Genomic DNA, 16,100 nt, shown 5'->3' on the forward strand with positions numbered 1-16,100 from the left:
CTCACCAGACATGTGACTTCTAATACACAATACAGTCCGAGTATCACAAAACACATCACTAAAGTATACTAAAATAAGGTTATTTACTTAAAAATGATACATTGGAGGTAATCTATATATAGAACAAAGCAATTAATGGTAAACTTAATAAGGCACCTTTTAAACCAGATGCTGTACAAAATACATTTAGTGTGTTACATATCAAAGATGAATCTATATTTTTGGTGTTTTACAATTGCATAATAAAATTGTTTTTAACCCTTCTTTCAATGTCTATGTACAACTTCCCTAATTAAGCTTATATAATGATATTTTCATTTTATACAACATATACTACATTTTAGTTTTTAAATGGGCAAGGACAATGGTCACTAAAAGGGCTTAAATAATTCCACTGAAAGCATAGTACAGAGCACGAGCTAAAATTACAATAATATATTTAATCCTTTGCAAAAGCAGTATTCACATACTTTCCTTATGGGATGATCATTACATGTGGCTTTGTATGCTGCTGCCCGAGATTTAATTCAGTTTTTATGAACATGTCAGTTCTCTGCAGTTTTCACTGTGACTCTCATAATAGCACTAAGGCAAGAGAATGAACTGCTACCCTATTTTAACACCTGACCAAAGCAAATAATAAATACTACCCTTTAAACAGTACAAGAGCTACAACAATCTTTTTTAAAAAATCAATTAGTATTTCATTGAGATTATTTTAGATATTTGCAACATTTCCAAACAATGTGTATGCAAAGAAACACAAGTGATTTAATTTATAAAATCCTGCCTGGAATAAATTATTCATTATCAAATTTGATCTTGGGCCAGTTTAAGAGATACAGGATTCTTTAAAAGTTGCGTTATATTTTTTATCTAAACAGAAGAAAAGCATATGAAAGAAAAAGGTACTGAATATTTTAGAGTGAATAAATAAAAAATCCGGCCCATTCTAGGAAAACATAATTTTCAAAAACTATAGGCCACTTTCTAAGTTTAGGGACACTTCCAGACATCGGAAATGCAACATAAAATGTTGACTGAAAGATCTTTTGTGAAAACATTTCCAGAGAAATTAGATTCAAATTTTGTACTTCAGAAACTTGTTCAAAAGAAAGCACAGGGAAAGCTCAGAATGAATGCACTGAGGCGGATCCTGGTGTGCCTTTAATTCTGGAGGTATTTACCAGTATAAAGGGAATTCAATAAAAGGAATTTTCTTCGAGGGCTAACTTCTGTTGTATTCAGGTAGCTTTGGGTTTTTGCTTGTTTTTATGTTTTACTTATTTAAAAGGATGACAGACAGAAGCCACACATTTTTAAAATGTTTAAATTTTTAAAATTTTAAATTTTTAAATTTTAAGTGGGGCCAAATAATGGCTTCTAGGGTTTTACAAATTATTAACTATAAGGTACTATGTAATACTTCCTCAGTCTTAAATATTTCACTTACTGGATGAACTTAGAAATTTAACAGTGAGAGTAAGGAGAAGAAAGTAAGTTTCATGCATATTTTTTGGACTTTGGGATTTCAAAATGGCATCATTTGCTTTTTAAAGAACACGCTACCTTAGAAAATATTTTTATTGAACAAGTTGCTAAAGTTAATCCTTGATACTACTCTTAATAGATCTATTTAAAAAAATCAATATAGTGGTCTCGTACTTATATACTACCTGTAATTGTCTGCTTCCACCCACTATTTCAACATTTCTAAGAATAAGTTTGCCTTTCTTTACATACGTTCTTTGTTAGTAAGACGACAAATAATGTTCAGGATTTACAGTTTAACCAATAAAAAATAAAGCAAGATTAACCTTAGATTAAAATCAGAGCTCAGAAGTGTTCTTAAGTCACAAGGCAACATGGATTACAATCTCTCTCAGTATAGGGGAGGACATTCTGAAAGAACATGTTATTGGGTACTATCAATATGCACATTTACTCATTTTTGTGAACACTTCAAATTTTAATTATGTTAGATGAAAATTACTAAACTTAGTCAAAACTATTAAAGCAGATTTCAAATTTGTTAAGTTTGATATATAAATATGTAAGAGTTTCATCCTTAAATGCCAGTCAGATTTTTGGTAATGGATGGATACATGCTCTGGATTCCTCCCCTTTAAAGACTTTTAACTATGTTGTGATGTAATCACATTTATTTTATGTTACATTCAAAGAAAACTATTTCACTTTATGCACCCATGAGTTGTTTACTCAGGATAAGACAATATTTAAAAGGCATTGGAGAAGTATAAGTTTAAGTAAATCAGAATTATTCCTTGGGATAACAAGGCATCCATAAAATATGTAGCATTTTATTGAATAACAGCTATATGGTATAGATACAGGTAATGAGTAGATACTGAACTTTTTTGCCTGACTCTTCATTGTCTTCACAAGTTATAGAACAGAAATCATAAAACCAAAAATCTCAAATGATTTAAATGCCCCAAACAGCTGTTGATAAGTTTATATCAGCTCTGAAACAGAAACTTCTAATTGGAGGATCCTTTGATAAAGAAAAATTGAGATGACAGCATCTTAATGAAAGTATATGCCTGAATAACAAAGTCCTAGATTTGATATACTACTTTGAATGCATTAATTCTGACAATTTACAAGTAGTTCTACATTATAACATTTTTTTCTGATGATCTTTTAATTTTCTTCCCTTAAGAATGGGATATGAGGTACACATGAGAGCTGGTTTCTACAGTATGAATGTATGTACATATATAAAATATGGTTGTAAAGGAGGTGTTTTGCAAATAAAGCATATTACACACAAAATATAAATAACTTCCCTTTTAAAAGTTACTGAGAATAAAGAATATAGAACATGATTATAGGCACTTACATTGCTATCAAATGCAGTAATTAGTAATTCACTTCAATAAGAAGTGTTCTCTTTAGAAGGTTCATGGCATTGGAAGTTCCAACTTTGGATAAGATGCTTTTCATGACAAAAGTAAGAATTACCGAAAAGAAAGAAAGAGAAGGAAGGGGGAAGGGGGGGAGGGGAGAGGAAGGGGAGGAAGGAAAGAAGAAAAAGATGGTGATGAAAGGAAAATAGTCCAAATTTACAGACACTTTAAACTTCTTTTGGCCTTTATATCAACTTTTATGTTAAAAAATAAAGTTGGCAGAGAAGCTATCACTTGTAAGGTAAATAAATGGTTTTTATGTGACTGGAGAATCTTGGTCAGATAATGCATTTTTAAAGCACAAAACCAACAGCCACCAGCATCTTCCTGTGCATTCATAAATCATTTTCTTCTAATTCAAATGGCAACAGAGGAATCCTGGTGTGTGCGTGTGTGTGCACACACACATACCAATATCAAAGCCTGACAAACCATCAAACTACTGTATCCCAAACAGATCATAATCCATAGGCTGTTTACAAAGGTGGAATACAAATAGATTAATTTTCCTCAGGTAGAAGGCAAAAGTGTGTATTTCTCCATCTCTGCTGAATTCATTTATCTTCTTAAGGCTTTCACAGAAAGCACCAATTTATGAATAGGGAATTCAGTACCCAGAGTTTGACTGGAGACTTATTAATAATCAGGATTGAAGTCTTGATGCAGTTCATAAAAACCCAATAAAAAAAAAGGCATCAAAAACCACATTTAAAATAAAGCTGTCCATATATAAAGAACAAAGTGTTTAGAAGTTCCCACCTTGTTATTCTACAGAGTACTGAGAGGTTTAGTATTAGCAGCCTGTGAAGGTGTAGTGAGGAGAGAGTCTGAGAACCAAGTCAGCATCCGTATTCTACTCTAACTCCACCCGCTCCTTGGGTGAAAACAGTTCTTGCAGTCTAGAATTGCTCCTCATGACTGTTTCACTGTCAAATCTTTACATCCTGGGATTCAACCATCTTGGCAAGTGTCTTCTTGATTCTCAGAGCTGTAAGTCTGGAGGCTGGATTGTGGGCCCAGCATTCTGACATGAGCTTCAGAACTGCTCGTAGACACTGAAAAGTAAAGAGAATATAATGAGCACATAAAGATCTTTGACGACACTTACCAATCACTTCCTCAGGGGATGGAGCTCCACTTACTTCATCACTGTTCCATCGATTGGACACAATTGGCCGCAAACGCTTCACACACACAACCTCACGCATATCTTCGTATGATGGATCATTGGGCACCATATTGTAATATGGCAACTGGTACTCTTCTACTATCCCTGTAGGGAGTGAGAAAACACAGTGGGCACAAAAATGGCTAGACAAAATATATCAACCTACTCAGCACCTCTTACTGAACTATGGGAGATAAAATGGATTCCTACATAAAGAAGAGAATTATAGAGTGAATGATTCACTTTTAATAGTAAATGTGTTTTCTTCTCTTTTTCTATGCCTAAATATTTCCTCTACCTCCATCAGGGTCCCCATCATACCTGTGGATATACCTATAACCCTTAAGAAAAGGTGAAGCGCTCATTTACCTCCAATTTTTATTTATTTATTTATTTTGCGTGTGCGCGCGAGAGAGCAAGCAAGCCGAGGAGGGGCAGAGGGAGAGGGAGAATCTTAAGCAGGCTCCATGCTCAGCATGGAGCCAGATGTGGGGCTTGATCTTCCAACCTTGAGATCATGACCTGAGCTGAAACCAAGAGCCGGTCACTTACCCAACTGAGCCACCCAGGTGCCCCTTCGATTTTTAATTTGATTACTTATATACATAATTGTTCTTATTAACGAATGTGGCTTTTGTTTTTTGTTTTGTCTTATTTCGTTCTGCAGTAGAAAGACAACATGATATGCAGAAAAAAGTTAACACAGCAGGCTGGAGACTGCTATCCTTTGAAAAGGCCTGCTTGCAGGGTTGGCGCTGGGCCGGTATCTGGGAACTTGCTGGGTTATCAATTCCCTACACACTCATATAAAACCTTCCCTAAATGATAAGTGTCACTCACTGTGTGCCTAGACTATTTGTACAAACAGTATGGTTTATGCTGAACACCTGCTCTCTTTCTAGGAGTTTGGAATTCTGGTACATGCTAGGTGGAGGGTGCCCATGTGACCAGCCTCCAAAAATATCTTTGGCTACTAGGTCTCTAATGAACTTTCCTAGATGACAATATTTCACATGTTGTCATAATTCACTGCTGGAGGACTAAGCACATCCTGTGTGACTCCACTGGGAGAGGACGTCTGGAAGCCTGTGCCTGATTTCCTGAACTTTGCTCCATGCACCGTTTCCCTTGGCTGATTTTATCTGTATCCTTGCACTGTAATAAATCTTAGCTGTGAGGACAACTATATGCTGAATCCTGTGTGTCCTTGTAGTGAAATCAAAGAACCTGAGAGTGGCCTTGGGAATCCCTGACATATATGACATCTAAATTATATAAATGAAGCTGTTACTTTTTTTGAATAATGAGAATACAAACATAACCGGAAACCCACTACCTAAAGTCTTACCTCCTGTGATACAACGACGAGCCATTTCCCAAATGATCAGGCCAAAGCTATAGATGTCGGCCATTATGTAGGGCTGGAAATGACTTTTATTCAAGCTCTCATCCAGCACTTCCGGAGCCATGTAGCGTTTGGTACCCACCCTGGTGTTTAAGGGTACGTCAACTTCATTCGTGTCGCTGAAACAGAAGACAGTGTTCAGATTGAGGGCCAGGAACAAAATAGTTTATCTTGTATTTGTGTCCCATTTTGTAAGCCAGACTCTTCCCTCCGTGTGTACACACACACACACGCACATGCACACACACACACACAACACATAAATATATAAAAAAATAAAATTAAAAAAAAAAATCTATCTAACCTACTAATCTTACATCAACATTCCCTTAACAGAATTCCTTGTGACCGGATTAGATTTTAAAATTTAGCATTTCCCAGATTTTAGAAAAGTAATATTTACCCTTTAAATACATGTTACACATTACACAAAACCCCAGCAGGGTCCGGGGCGGCACTCAATCAGAATCATTACTGTCTGCAGTGAAAAGCTAAGTATGAATATTCATATTATCCTGGATAAAGACAATAAACACCTCACATTAGTTCAAGTTTCGTCACCAAACAAGTTTAGTGCCTCTCTAAGAAAAAGGACAGTACTGAATATAAGAAAGAGCAGTAGATAATATAAGAAATAGCAGTAGTAGGGAAACGGTGCATGGAGCAAAGTTCAGGAAATCAGGCACAGGCTTCCAGAAGTCCTCTCCCAGTGGAGTCACACAGGATGTGCTTAGTCCTCCAGCAGTGAATTATGATGTACATATGAACAAATGAATGTAAAAATAAGCTGAGAGGAATCAATGCTTTTACTGTTCTCGCGTGATAAACTCAGCGTTTGTGACACAGGATTACATTTTCTTTTTGGGTCCAACCAACTTAGTTCTATTGTGAGTAATGTTTACATAATCATATTGACAATCAGTAATAAATGATGCTTATTGGTTTTCAATTTTGGGACTAAATTTTAGAGTTGGAAGACATAAATACTTTTGCTATTTAGGCCCCCAATTCTGGCAGGTTCTGGAAACTACTCCGAAGCCAAGATTAATATAACGTATTTTAGATTTTCTTAAACAGTACCTGATGAGTATGTGAGCCAATAAACACCACAATGATAAAGAACAAAAGGATCAGAACACTGTAACAACTAGGGAAGAAGATTTAAATTTTAACATTCGCTTTATTATGGACTAGTACTTTTATTTTATAAACCTGAAAATGAATTCTGAAATGTAAATTGGCTGCTATATCCTAGAGTTGTAACAATATTAAAACAGTTTCAGTGGTTTCCTAAAATTCTGATAATGCTGTTTAAAAAATATCGACAATTTCAAGTGGTGATGGAGAAATGGCATACTTCTCTGTTTATGGGAGTGTAAACTGACGAACGCTTCCTAAAGGAAGAGCTTGCAATTATACTATACTTTAAAAGGCACATACTCTGTTTAGCCCCTTCTCTAGGAATCCACCACGAACAAATACTTAAGCAGTCAAGGATATTATATATGGGTAAGATACAATTAACGCATTTTTTAAACAATAAAGTAGAGATAACTTGAATGCCCATCAGTTGGGTCATAGATGAAATAAATTATAGTACATCCACATAATGGAAAACTGCACCAACACTGTTAAAAAGAATGAAGCAAATCTACATAAATTGCAATAGAATGATGTCTAAGACAATAAAAGCAGGAGATCAGGAACTATGTAGAGTAGGTTGTAATTTTTGTAAAAACAAAACAAAACAGAAAAACCCAGAAAAACAAAACACCAAGACATAAAAATCCCAACTATTTATTTATATAACCAGATAAGCCCAAATACATGTTTGGAATTCCACTATCTTGAATCCAAATAGGCAAATATCTTTTGGAGGTTACAATGATTTCAAAACACAGGCAAAGAACCGCTTACCTATTGAATTTAACAGCAAGGCCCAGGTCAGCAATACAGCAACTTCCATTTCTCTTAATGAGGATGTTTTTGCTCTTTAGGTCTCGATGAGCAATCGCAGGCTTTCCTTGGGTGCCATAGATTTCTGTGTGGAGATGGCACAGACCACAGGCAGCTGAATAAGCCAACTTGAGCAGGGCTCTGGTGTCTAGTGTAGCGCATTTCAGGAAATCATAGAGAGATCCGTTTTCATGGTAATCAGTAATCAAATAGAGCTGAGTCCAGGAACCCGTACCTTTAATGTCTGCCGCTATGAAACCTGTTCAGTTAATGGGTTTAAAGGGTTAGTTATCAGAAATGGGTAAGAAGAATGATGAATGCTCACTTAGGATACTGAGAATAACTCTGGTATCTTGTACAGATAATAAAAATTTAATTTGCCTAGCAAAATCTCTTGAATGTGTACCATTCTTTCCTGCGATTTTCAGATAACTCTACATTTCTGCAATATATTTAAAATAATCTTAATGATAATGATGAAAATGACAATCTATGACTAAGAAAAAGATCATATATCAGAAAATAACCTGGGGAAATGCTATCCATCTCCATGATTCTCTAAGCATGAAGAACTATAAGAAGAAGGAATGTAGAAAAGCTCTCAATTTCAAATTGAAAAGTGGACACATTAAAATAATAAAGTTAAAATGTTCAACCATGAGTTTGCTCCTAAGCCAGCTCCCACTTGCCCATCAAGCCTCAGCCCACCTGCCTATCTATCTGGCTCACTGATAAGCAGGGCCATGATACCAGGCTCCTTTCTTTCTTTTTCTTGTCCCTTTCCCTTCAGAAGGTCAGTGAGTGCTGGGTTGAATACTGCGCACCCCCCACTCCATGCCAATTCACGTCCACTTGGTACCGGTATACGTGACCTTATTTGGAATAGGGTCTTTGTAGATATAACCAAGTTCAGAGAAGGTCAATACTAGATTCAAGTGGGCCCTGATTCAGTGACCATTATCCTTCCAAGAGGGGAATGTGGACATACAGGGGAGAAGGCCATGTCACAACAAGAGAGCAAGAGTGCTATCTCCAAGCCAAGAAGTGCCAAAAATTGCTGGCAGTCACCAGAAGCTGGGAGGAGGTAAGGAAGGGGCCTCTCCTAGAGCCTTCAGAGAGCATGGCCCTGCCGACACCCTCCTTTTAAACTTACGGCTTCCACAACTCCGGGAAAATAAATTTCTGTTGTTTTAAGCCACCCAGTTTGTGGTAATTTGTTGTGACAGCCCTTAGAAAACTAACAGTTAAGTGTCTGGAATACTTGCGGCAATGTGCTATGCACTCTCTAAATTCAAGGGTAGGGAAATAGTAGCTGAAAAGTCAGGAAAGCTAGAGGAGTTTCTGCACCCTACCAATCAGATCATACATAAATTATTTTTCTATTTTGTAAATGAAGGTGGGGGGGTTCAGTTTATAAAAGGCAAAAGGCACATATAGTTAAAGTTACACTAGAAAATAGCTTAAATTACCTTTAAAAAACTTGGGCTGTGTTACTATATGAGTAAGTCCAATAAACTAGCACTACTTCGAATTTGAAACTCCCTATTGTTTTCCTAGTTGGACAGTAAATAAAGTGGTTGGTGGGCATTCAGGATTGTTTTGTAATTAAACTGTGTATTCTCGTGGGTTTCCTTTAGCCAGATGCACATAATGGAATTCACGTATATTTTCAAAGCCCGTGTGGCAGGCTTCCACTGCACCCCACTAACCCTGTCAGAATATGGAATCGGCCGAAACCAAACGTGTACCCACCAAGTATGTTTTCGTGGCGCATCAGCACAGTTTGATAGATTTCCGTTTCTCGAAACCAGCTAGCTTCTTCAGTGGTAAAAAACACTTTGACTGCCACCTTTTCACCACGCCATTTACCCATCCACACTTCTCCGTACCGGCCTTTACCGACTTGCCGAACCATCTGAATCTGTTTGGCAATAGTTCGCTGAACCTTCACGATAAAAGCAGAATGTTTGTGGAGTTCTTGATGAAAAGAACCGGCTAAGATTGAGAAAGTGGCCCAATAGCCTGTCCCATCGAAAAGGATGGGATGTACAACCAACCCACCCCAATGGTGGAATTTATAAAGGATTTAAAACAAGATGAAACAACGTACAATATACATTGTGAAATCGCACACTAACGGGTTAGTTGACGTGATAGATTGTTTGCAGAAATGGTCAACATAATTCTGCTCCCAGTCCCAGTCCACACCCTTGGGTAGTCTCCTGTGCAGACTCTGGGCGTGGCGACAGGATTTGCTTTTGGCAATGGAACAACAGCAGATGTGATGCAAGTAGAGACTTGAAAAGTGTTTGTGCTCTGGGGCTTGCCCTTCCTTGCTGTTCTGGAGAACTCTATGAGGGGTGAAAAAACCCTGGGAGCCCCTGGCCGTGTCCGTGAACTATATCATCTAGCTCTCTAGCTGAGCAGGTCCAGAAAAGGAACTGCCCAGCAGACCCACAGAATCATGAGAGATAATAAATGTTTGTTACTTCAAGCCACTAAGTTTAGGGATGCTTTATTGTGCAGCAAAATCTAAATGTTAGTTACAAATCTTCCACTCAAGTCATTAAGATTCTACATTACATAATCTGGCCCCTGCCTGACTCTCCAGCCTCATCATTTGCTCTCATGACCCACCTCTTATTCCCCTTACTTTAGCTTTTAGAATTCATTCCTGCATATTCCTGTCTCAGAGTCTTTTTGCATGTGCAATTCCCTTTACTTAAGAGGGTCGTTTCTGTGAAACACCTTCATAGCACACGTATACCTCTCAGCTGCTGCACTTATCACAATTACAATTTTATTATTATTTATATATGGATTTGTTTGAATTCTATTCCTTCCTACTCACAGAATATAGGGGTTTGTTTAGGGGAACACTTGAAATATAGTAAGTGCTTTCATTAATTTTTGTTGACTCAAAGATGCACATTAATTGCTACCTTTCATTTTCAGAAGCACTAGTGGCCATTCTAAATTAAAAAGAACCCTAAGGTCCAGGTTGGAAATGCAGTTAAAATGAATTAGATTCTGTGCATACCTAAACTGACTTATTTTATGTATCAGTTATTTCAGAATCCTTTGTAATTTTTAAAGAAGACAGGATTATTGAGGTAGTAAGTTACATTCAACAAAATCCACTCTTTTTGAGAACTGTCTGACGAGTGTATACAGTCATATAACCACCACCACAATTAAGATAGAGAACGTTTCCATCACCCAAGAAAGTTCCCTCTTGCCTCTTTAAAGTCAATCCCCTCCCCACCCACCCCCAGGCCCTGGCATCACTGATCTGTTTTCTTTTCCTACAGTTTTATCTTTTCTAGAATATCACATAAGTGAAAACATACAATATGTAGTCTTTTGTGTCTAGCTTCTTTCGCTTAGCATAAAACACTTCAAATTCATCTATATTGTTGTTGCCTGTATCAGTAGTTCCTTTTTTATTGATGAGGAATGTTCCACTGTATGAATGCACCACGATCTGTTTATCCATTTACCAAATGATGGACTTTTGGGTTGTTGACAATTTATGTCTTACGAATAAAGCTGCTGTGAACATTCACATTTGGGTCTTTGTGTGGGCATGCCTGCAGATCTCTTTGGTAAATACTTAGTGGAAGAACTGCTTCACTGTATAGAAAGTATATGCTTAACCTATTCAGTCAAATGTCAATCCACTTCCCAAAGTGCCTGAAATGTTTTCATTTCAATCAGCAATGTATGAGATTTCTAGCTGATCTATACTCTTTTCCGCACTTAATATTCTCAGTCTTAGTCATGCTAGTGGATGTACAGTATCTCACTTTAATGTTTAACTTGCAATTCCCTGCTTTTTCTTGTGCTTATCTGCTGCAATTCCTTTCTCTTCTTTTGGGAAGTATCTGTTCAAATCTTTTGTCCATTTTAAAAAATGGGGTTGTCTTATTACTGAATTGTAGACATTCTTTATATATTCCGCAACACAAATTCTTTCAGATCTGTGTTGCCAGTTTGTGACTTATTTTTTCCTTTGCTTAAGCTAAGTGTCTTCTGAATAGGAAAAGTTACAAATTTGGGGGCGCCTGGGTGGCTCAGTCGTTAAGCAACTGCCTTCGGCTCAGGTCATGATCCCAGGGTCCTGGGATCGAGCCCCGCATCAGGCTCCCTGCTCTGCGGGAAGCCTGCTTCTCCCTCTCCCACTCCCCCTGCTTGTGTTCCCTCTCTCGCTGTCTCTCTCTGTCAAATGAATAAATAAAATGTTTAAAAAAAAAAAAGTTTCAAATTTTAAAAAAGCCTAATTTATCATTTTAAAAATGATTCATGCTTTTTGTGTCCTAAGAAACCTTGCTTAACCCAAGGTCACAATGATTTTCTAAAACATTTTCTTTTAAAGGTTTTTAGACTTTAAATTTTACATTTTACATTTAGGTCTATGGTCCATTTCAAGGTAATTTCATATTTGGAGATAAGGGTCGAAATACACATTTTGGGAAACGGATGCTCAGTCTTCCCTGCACCATTTGTGGAACAGACCGTCTTCTCCCCACCGAATTACTCTGGCACCCAAATCAAGTGACATTTGTGTCCATTTCTATGCCCTCTATTCTCTTCCACTGACACACATATTTATCCTTATCCTTAAGGACCACACTAAGCTGATAACTGTAGCTTTATGGTAGGTCCAGAAAGCAGGCAGTGAATCCTTTGCTCTTTTTCAAAAGTGTTTTGGCTCTTCTAGGTCCTTTGCATTTCCATATAAATGTTAGATCAGTTTATCAATTTCTATAAATGTTTGCTCTGATTTTGGATTGAATAGAACTATAAGTCAACTTAGGATAACTGAAATTTTAATACTGCGTCTACTGAGTCAAAAACAGGATATACATCTCCCCTTATTTAGGGCTCTGTTAATTTCTCTTGGCAGTGTTTTCTAATTTTCAGTGCCCAGGTCTTACATAAATTTTGTTAAGCTTATTCTAAAATATTTGATGTTTTTTGAAGCTATTTTAAATGGTACTGCTTTTAACATTTTAATTCCTAACTGCTCATTGCCAGTGTACCTATATTCAATGATTTCTGTATAGTGACCTTATATTTTACAACCCTGATAAACTCACTTGCTGGTTGTTATAGCTTTATGGTATCATCCTTAAAATTTTTCTTTGTAGATAATCATGTTGTCTGCACATGAAGACAGTTTTACTTTAACCTTTCCAATTCAATTACAGAATTATTTAATTCAATAAATTAAAAAATTGGGCGCCTGGGTGGCTCAGTTGGTTAAGCGACTGCCTTCGGCTCAGGTCATGATCCTGGAGTCCCTGGATCGAGTCCCGCATCGGGCTCCCTGCTCAGCAGGGAGTCTGCTTCTCCCTCTGACCCTCCCCCCTCTCATGTGCTTGCTCTCTCTCATTCTCTCTCTCTCAAATAAATAAATAAAATCTTTAAAATAAATAAATAAATAAATAAAAATAAATTAAAAAATTAGAGATCAATGTACTTACTTTAAACAAATGCAATTAAACAATTAAAAATATGTCTGGATATCTAGTATTTATTAATTTGAAACAGTTATACTTCTCTCAACTAATGAATTTAATCTTAGGTGCAAGGAATTTATACTTGACTCCTCTTCAAGTTGGCTGTTAAAAGCAAAACTTGTGAGCTAACTCTAGCACTTATATAGAACTTCATGATCACATTTTCTTTCCTAACTTTGCTTGTGGCTCTATCTTACTGCCTATTCTATTCTTTTTGTCTCACAGTTCTTACTTTTAACTGATTTCTTCTTGCATGACTGCAGCCATCTTTCTAAATAAGAAGGAAGAAAAAAATGTGTCTAGTAATGTTCCCTAATCTATAACAATTACGCTGCCTACCATCATATAAGGACACAATCTGTACCAATAAACCACTCATGTCTATATGACATTTTATCTTACCAATAAAGGTAGTCCAGATCCACTACCAGAACTCTGTGACTGGTCAATGAGGTCTTTTAATGATTCTCCGACTGGAATAAATGCTTCATCTTGTTCCAAATCACGATTATAACGACGTCTGCTTGAGATGCTCTTGCAATAATGTCTTTTAAAAAAGCAGAAAATAACCTACATTAAAATTCCCAAACTACAAATACAAAGTTCTAGGGTAAGAAAAATCTTGAGGCTGTCAACACCATCATCCTTCCTTCAGATAGAATCACATCCAAATTAGTCTTACGGGATAATATCTCCTCTGTTAATGTCTAGGAATGGAGTTTATCAGGTAGAGTTCTATGTACGTGTTAAAATGGAAAGATGTCCACAGTGCATTGGCTAGTGAAAAAAAAAACAGCACGCAGAAGTGTGATCCTAGCTATACAATTTTTAAAAATTATATATATCTACATATGTCTAAAAAGATCAGAAGAGATATATAACAAGTTGTAAATAGCAGTTATTTCTGGGCATGTTGGAGTACCCACCTTCTACTTTACATAAGCATTCCCGTTTGAATTTGTCAGTATTTTGAATTTTGTTGTATCAAAATGAACAATGAATATAGTTCCATTTTAAAAAAGGGAAAAGGAGCTGATGCAAAGAAATCAAACAAGTTCTCTGAACTCATTCTGACAGTTTTTTGGGTTTTTTTGAAGATTTTATTTATTTGACAGAGAGAGATAGCGAGAAAGGGAACACAAGCAAGGGGAGTGGGAGAGGGATAAGCAGACTCCCCGCCAAGCAGAGAGCCTGATGTGGGGCTCGATCCCAGGATCCCAAGACCATGACCTGAGACGAAGGCAGACCTCTAACGACTGAGCCACCCAGGCGCCCTCATTCTGACAGTTTTGAAGGTTCTTTTTACAGTTTCAAATTATGAAATACTTCAAACATACAGGAAAGTAGAGATTTAACTGCCACCCATGTGTAGACCATTAATTGAATAAATATTAACATTATATTTATTTTAAAGACAAAACATTAGAAATATTTGAAGCTCTTGCCATCTCCCTGATAATTCCATTTCCTTCCTTTACTCCTCAGAAACAAACACTATCCTGAAAGGTGGTATGTCCTTCTTATTTGAATATCTTCATAAACAACCCTGTTTCTCTGGATACAAAGTGACTCGAATGGCATATTACTACTTGATATCTTCCTTAAAAAAAACAATTTCCTTATGTTTTATGTATTTATCCATGCTGATACCTGTTTAAAAACAATAGCTCATTTTTATTGATGCTGAGTGTGTCATGCATTGTTCTAGGACTCACTTCCTCTTCACAAAACTCCTAAGAGGTGAATGCTATTGTGAAACCATGGCCCAGAGGTTCATCATTTGTCCCAAGTCAGACACCACCAAGTGGCAAAGCTGGGATCCAAACCCAGAGGCCTGGGCCTGGGAGCCAGTCTCAGTCACTACTATTCTGCCAAGGAAACGATTTAAATGGTACCTTGGGTTCTTGTTAGGAATTTACCACAATTTACTCTGACAGTCATATCTGTTAATTCCAAAAGTTTGTTAATACAAATAGTAACACAAAAAATATTTTTGTGCCAGTCTCTTGTGCAGGAGTATAAGAATTTCTCAAAGGTACACACACTTTCAATTTTAGTGATATCACTTAATTGCTCTCCAAAGTGGAATAATATATAAAGTATAATAATAATAATATGCTATAAAATATTTATATATGATACTTTATAATACTATTTTAATATTTTATATAATATAAATATATTACTATAATTATAATATAAATATAAAACATGTAATACAATATTTTATATTATACTACTATAGTATATAGTATATACTATACTATAACTACGATTACTATTTATATTATACACTATACTATATATTATACTATACTATACATTACACTATATATAATACTATTACAATATTTTATAATGTATTATAAAGTATAGTATCACAATGTGCATTTCTCCATGTTCCAAGTTTGCACTAGAATATGCACATTTTTATGCTGTTACCAACCTGATGGGTATGAACGGACTCATTTTCCCCTGACTTCTAAGAAAGTTCGTATTTTTTCCTATGGTTCATTTTCTTCTGTGAACTGCTCCTCATATTTTTTTGCCTATTCTGTAAAGTGCCTATTCATGCTATTTAACAGGGATATTTTCTTTTTTTCTCATTGATTCATTAGGAGTTTCTTATATAATCTGGATGCTAAATCTTTGTTAATTATGCTACACGAGTCTTCTCTCAGTCTGTCAGTATCTTGTCACTCCACTTACTGTGCTTTGTTTTGTTTATTTTTATTTTTTAAAGATTTTTATTTATTTCTTTAACAGAGATAGAGAGAGAGCACAAGTAGGCAGAGTGGCAGACAGAGGGAGAGGGAGAAGCAGGCTCTCCGCCGAGCAGGGAGCCCAATGCGGGGCTCGATCCCAGGACCCTGGGAACATGACCTGAGCCGAAGGCAGCCAGCCGCTTATCTGACTGAGCCACCCAGGCGCCCCTATTTTGTTTTTTTAATGTTGTCAATTTAAACTTATCAATTCCCCCCTCCCTTTTTTTTTAAGATCTTATTTATTTGACAGAGAGAGACACAGTGAGAGAGGGAATACAAGCTGGGGGAGTGGGAGAGGGAGAAGCAGGCTTCCCGCCGAGCAGGGAGCCTGATTTGGGACTCCATCCCAGGACC

The 16,100-nt window shown here is 36.6% G+C and overlaps 1 protein-coding gene across 8 annotated transcripts in view; it reads right to left on the reverse strand.

Annotated features, from left to right (window-relative positions):
* Positions 1-66: 66 nt before the first annotated feature.
* BMPR1A (bone morphogenetic protein receptor type 1A) overlaps positions 67-16,100 on the reverse strand; it is a 137,096-nt gene continuing 121,062 nt past the window's right edge. For all 8 annotated transcript variants that reach the window (XM_081823960.1, XM_081823963.1, XM_081823958.1 and 5 more), the window contains 6 exons: positions 13,384-13,528; positions 9,212-9,404; positions 7,421-7,718; positions 5,447-5,622; positions 4,073-4,203; positions 67-3,985 (listed from right to left, as the gene is read on the reverse strand). In XM_081823960.1, the coding sequence (XP_081680086.1) occupies positions 3,860-3,985; positions 4,073-4,203; positions 5,447-5,622; positions 7,421-7,718; positions 9,212-9,404; positions 13,384-13,528 (1,069 nt within the window). In that variant the 3' untranslated portion in view covers positions 67-3,859. The remainder of the gene's footprint in view (positions 3,986-4,072; positions 4,204-5,446; positions 5,623-7,420; positions 7,719-9,211; positions 9,405-13,383; positions 13,529-16,100) is intronic.

The sequence above is a fragment of the Leptonychotes weddellii genome, chromosome 6, assembly GCF_054177405.1.
Source record: "Leptonychotes weddellii isolate Sample4059 chromosome 6, ASM5417740v2, whole genome shotgun sequence".
Classification (NCBI taxonomy): domain Eukaryota; kingdom Metazoa; phylum Chordata; class Mammalia; order Carnivora; family Phocidae; genus Leptonychotes; species Leptonychotes weddellii.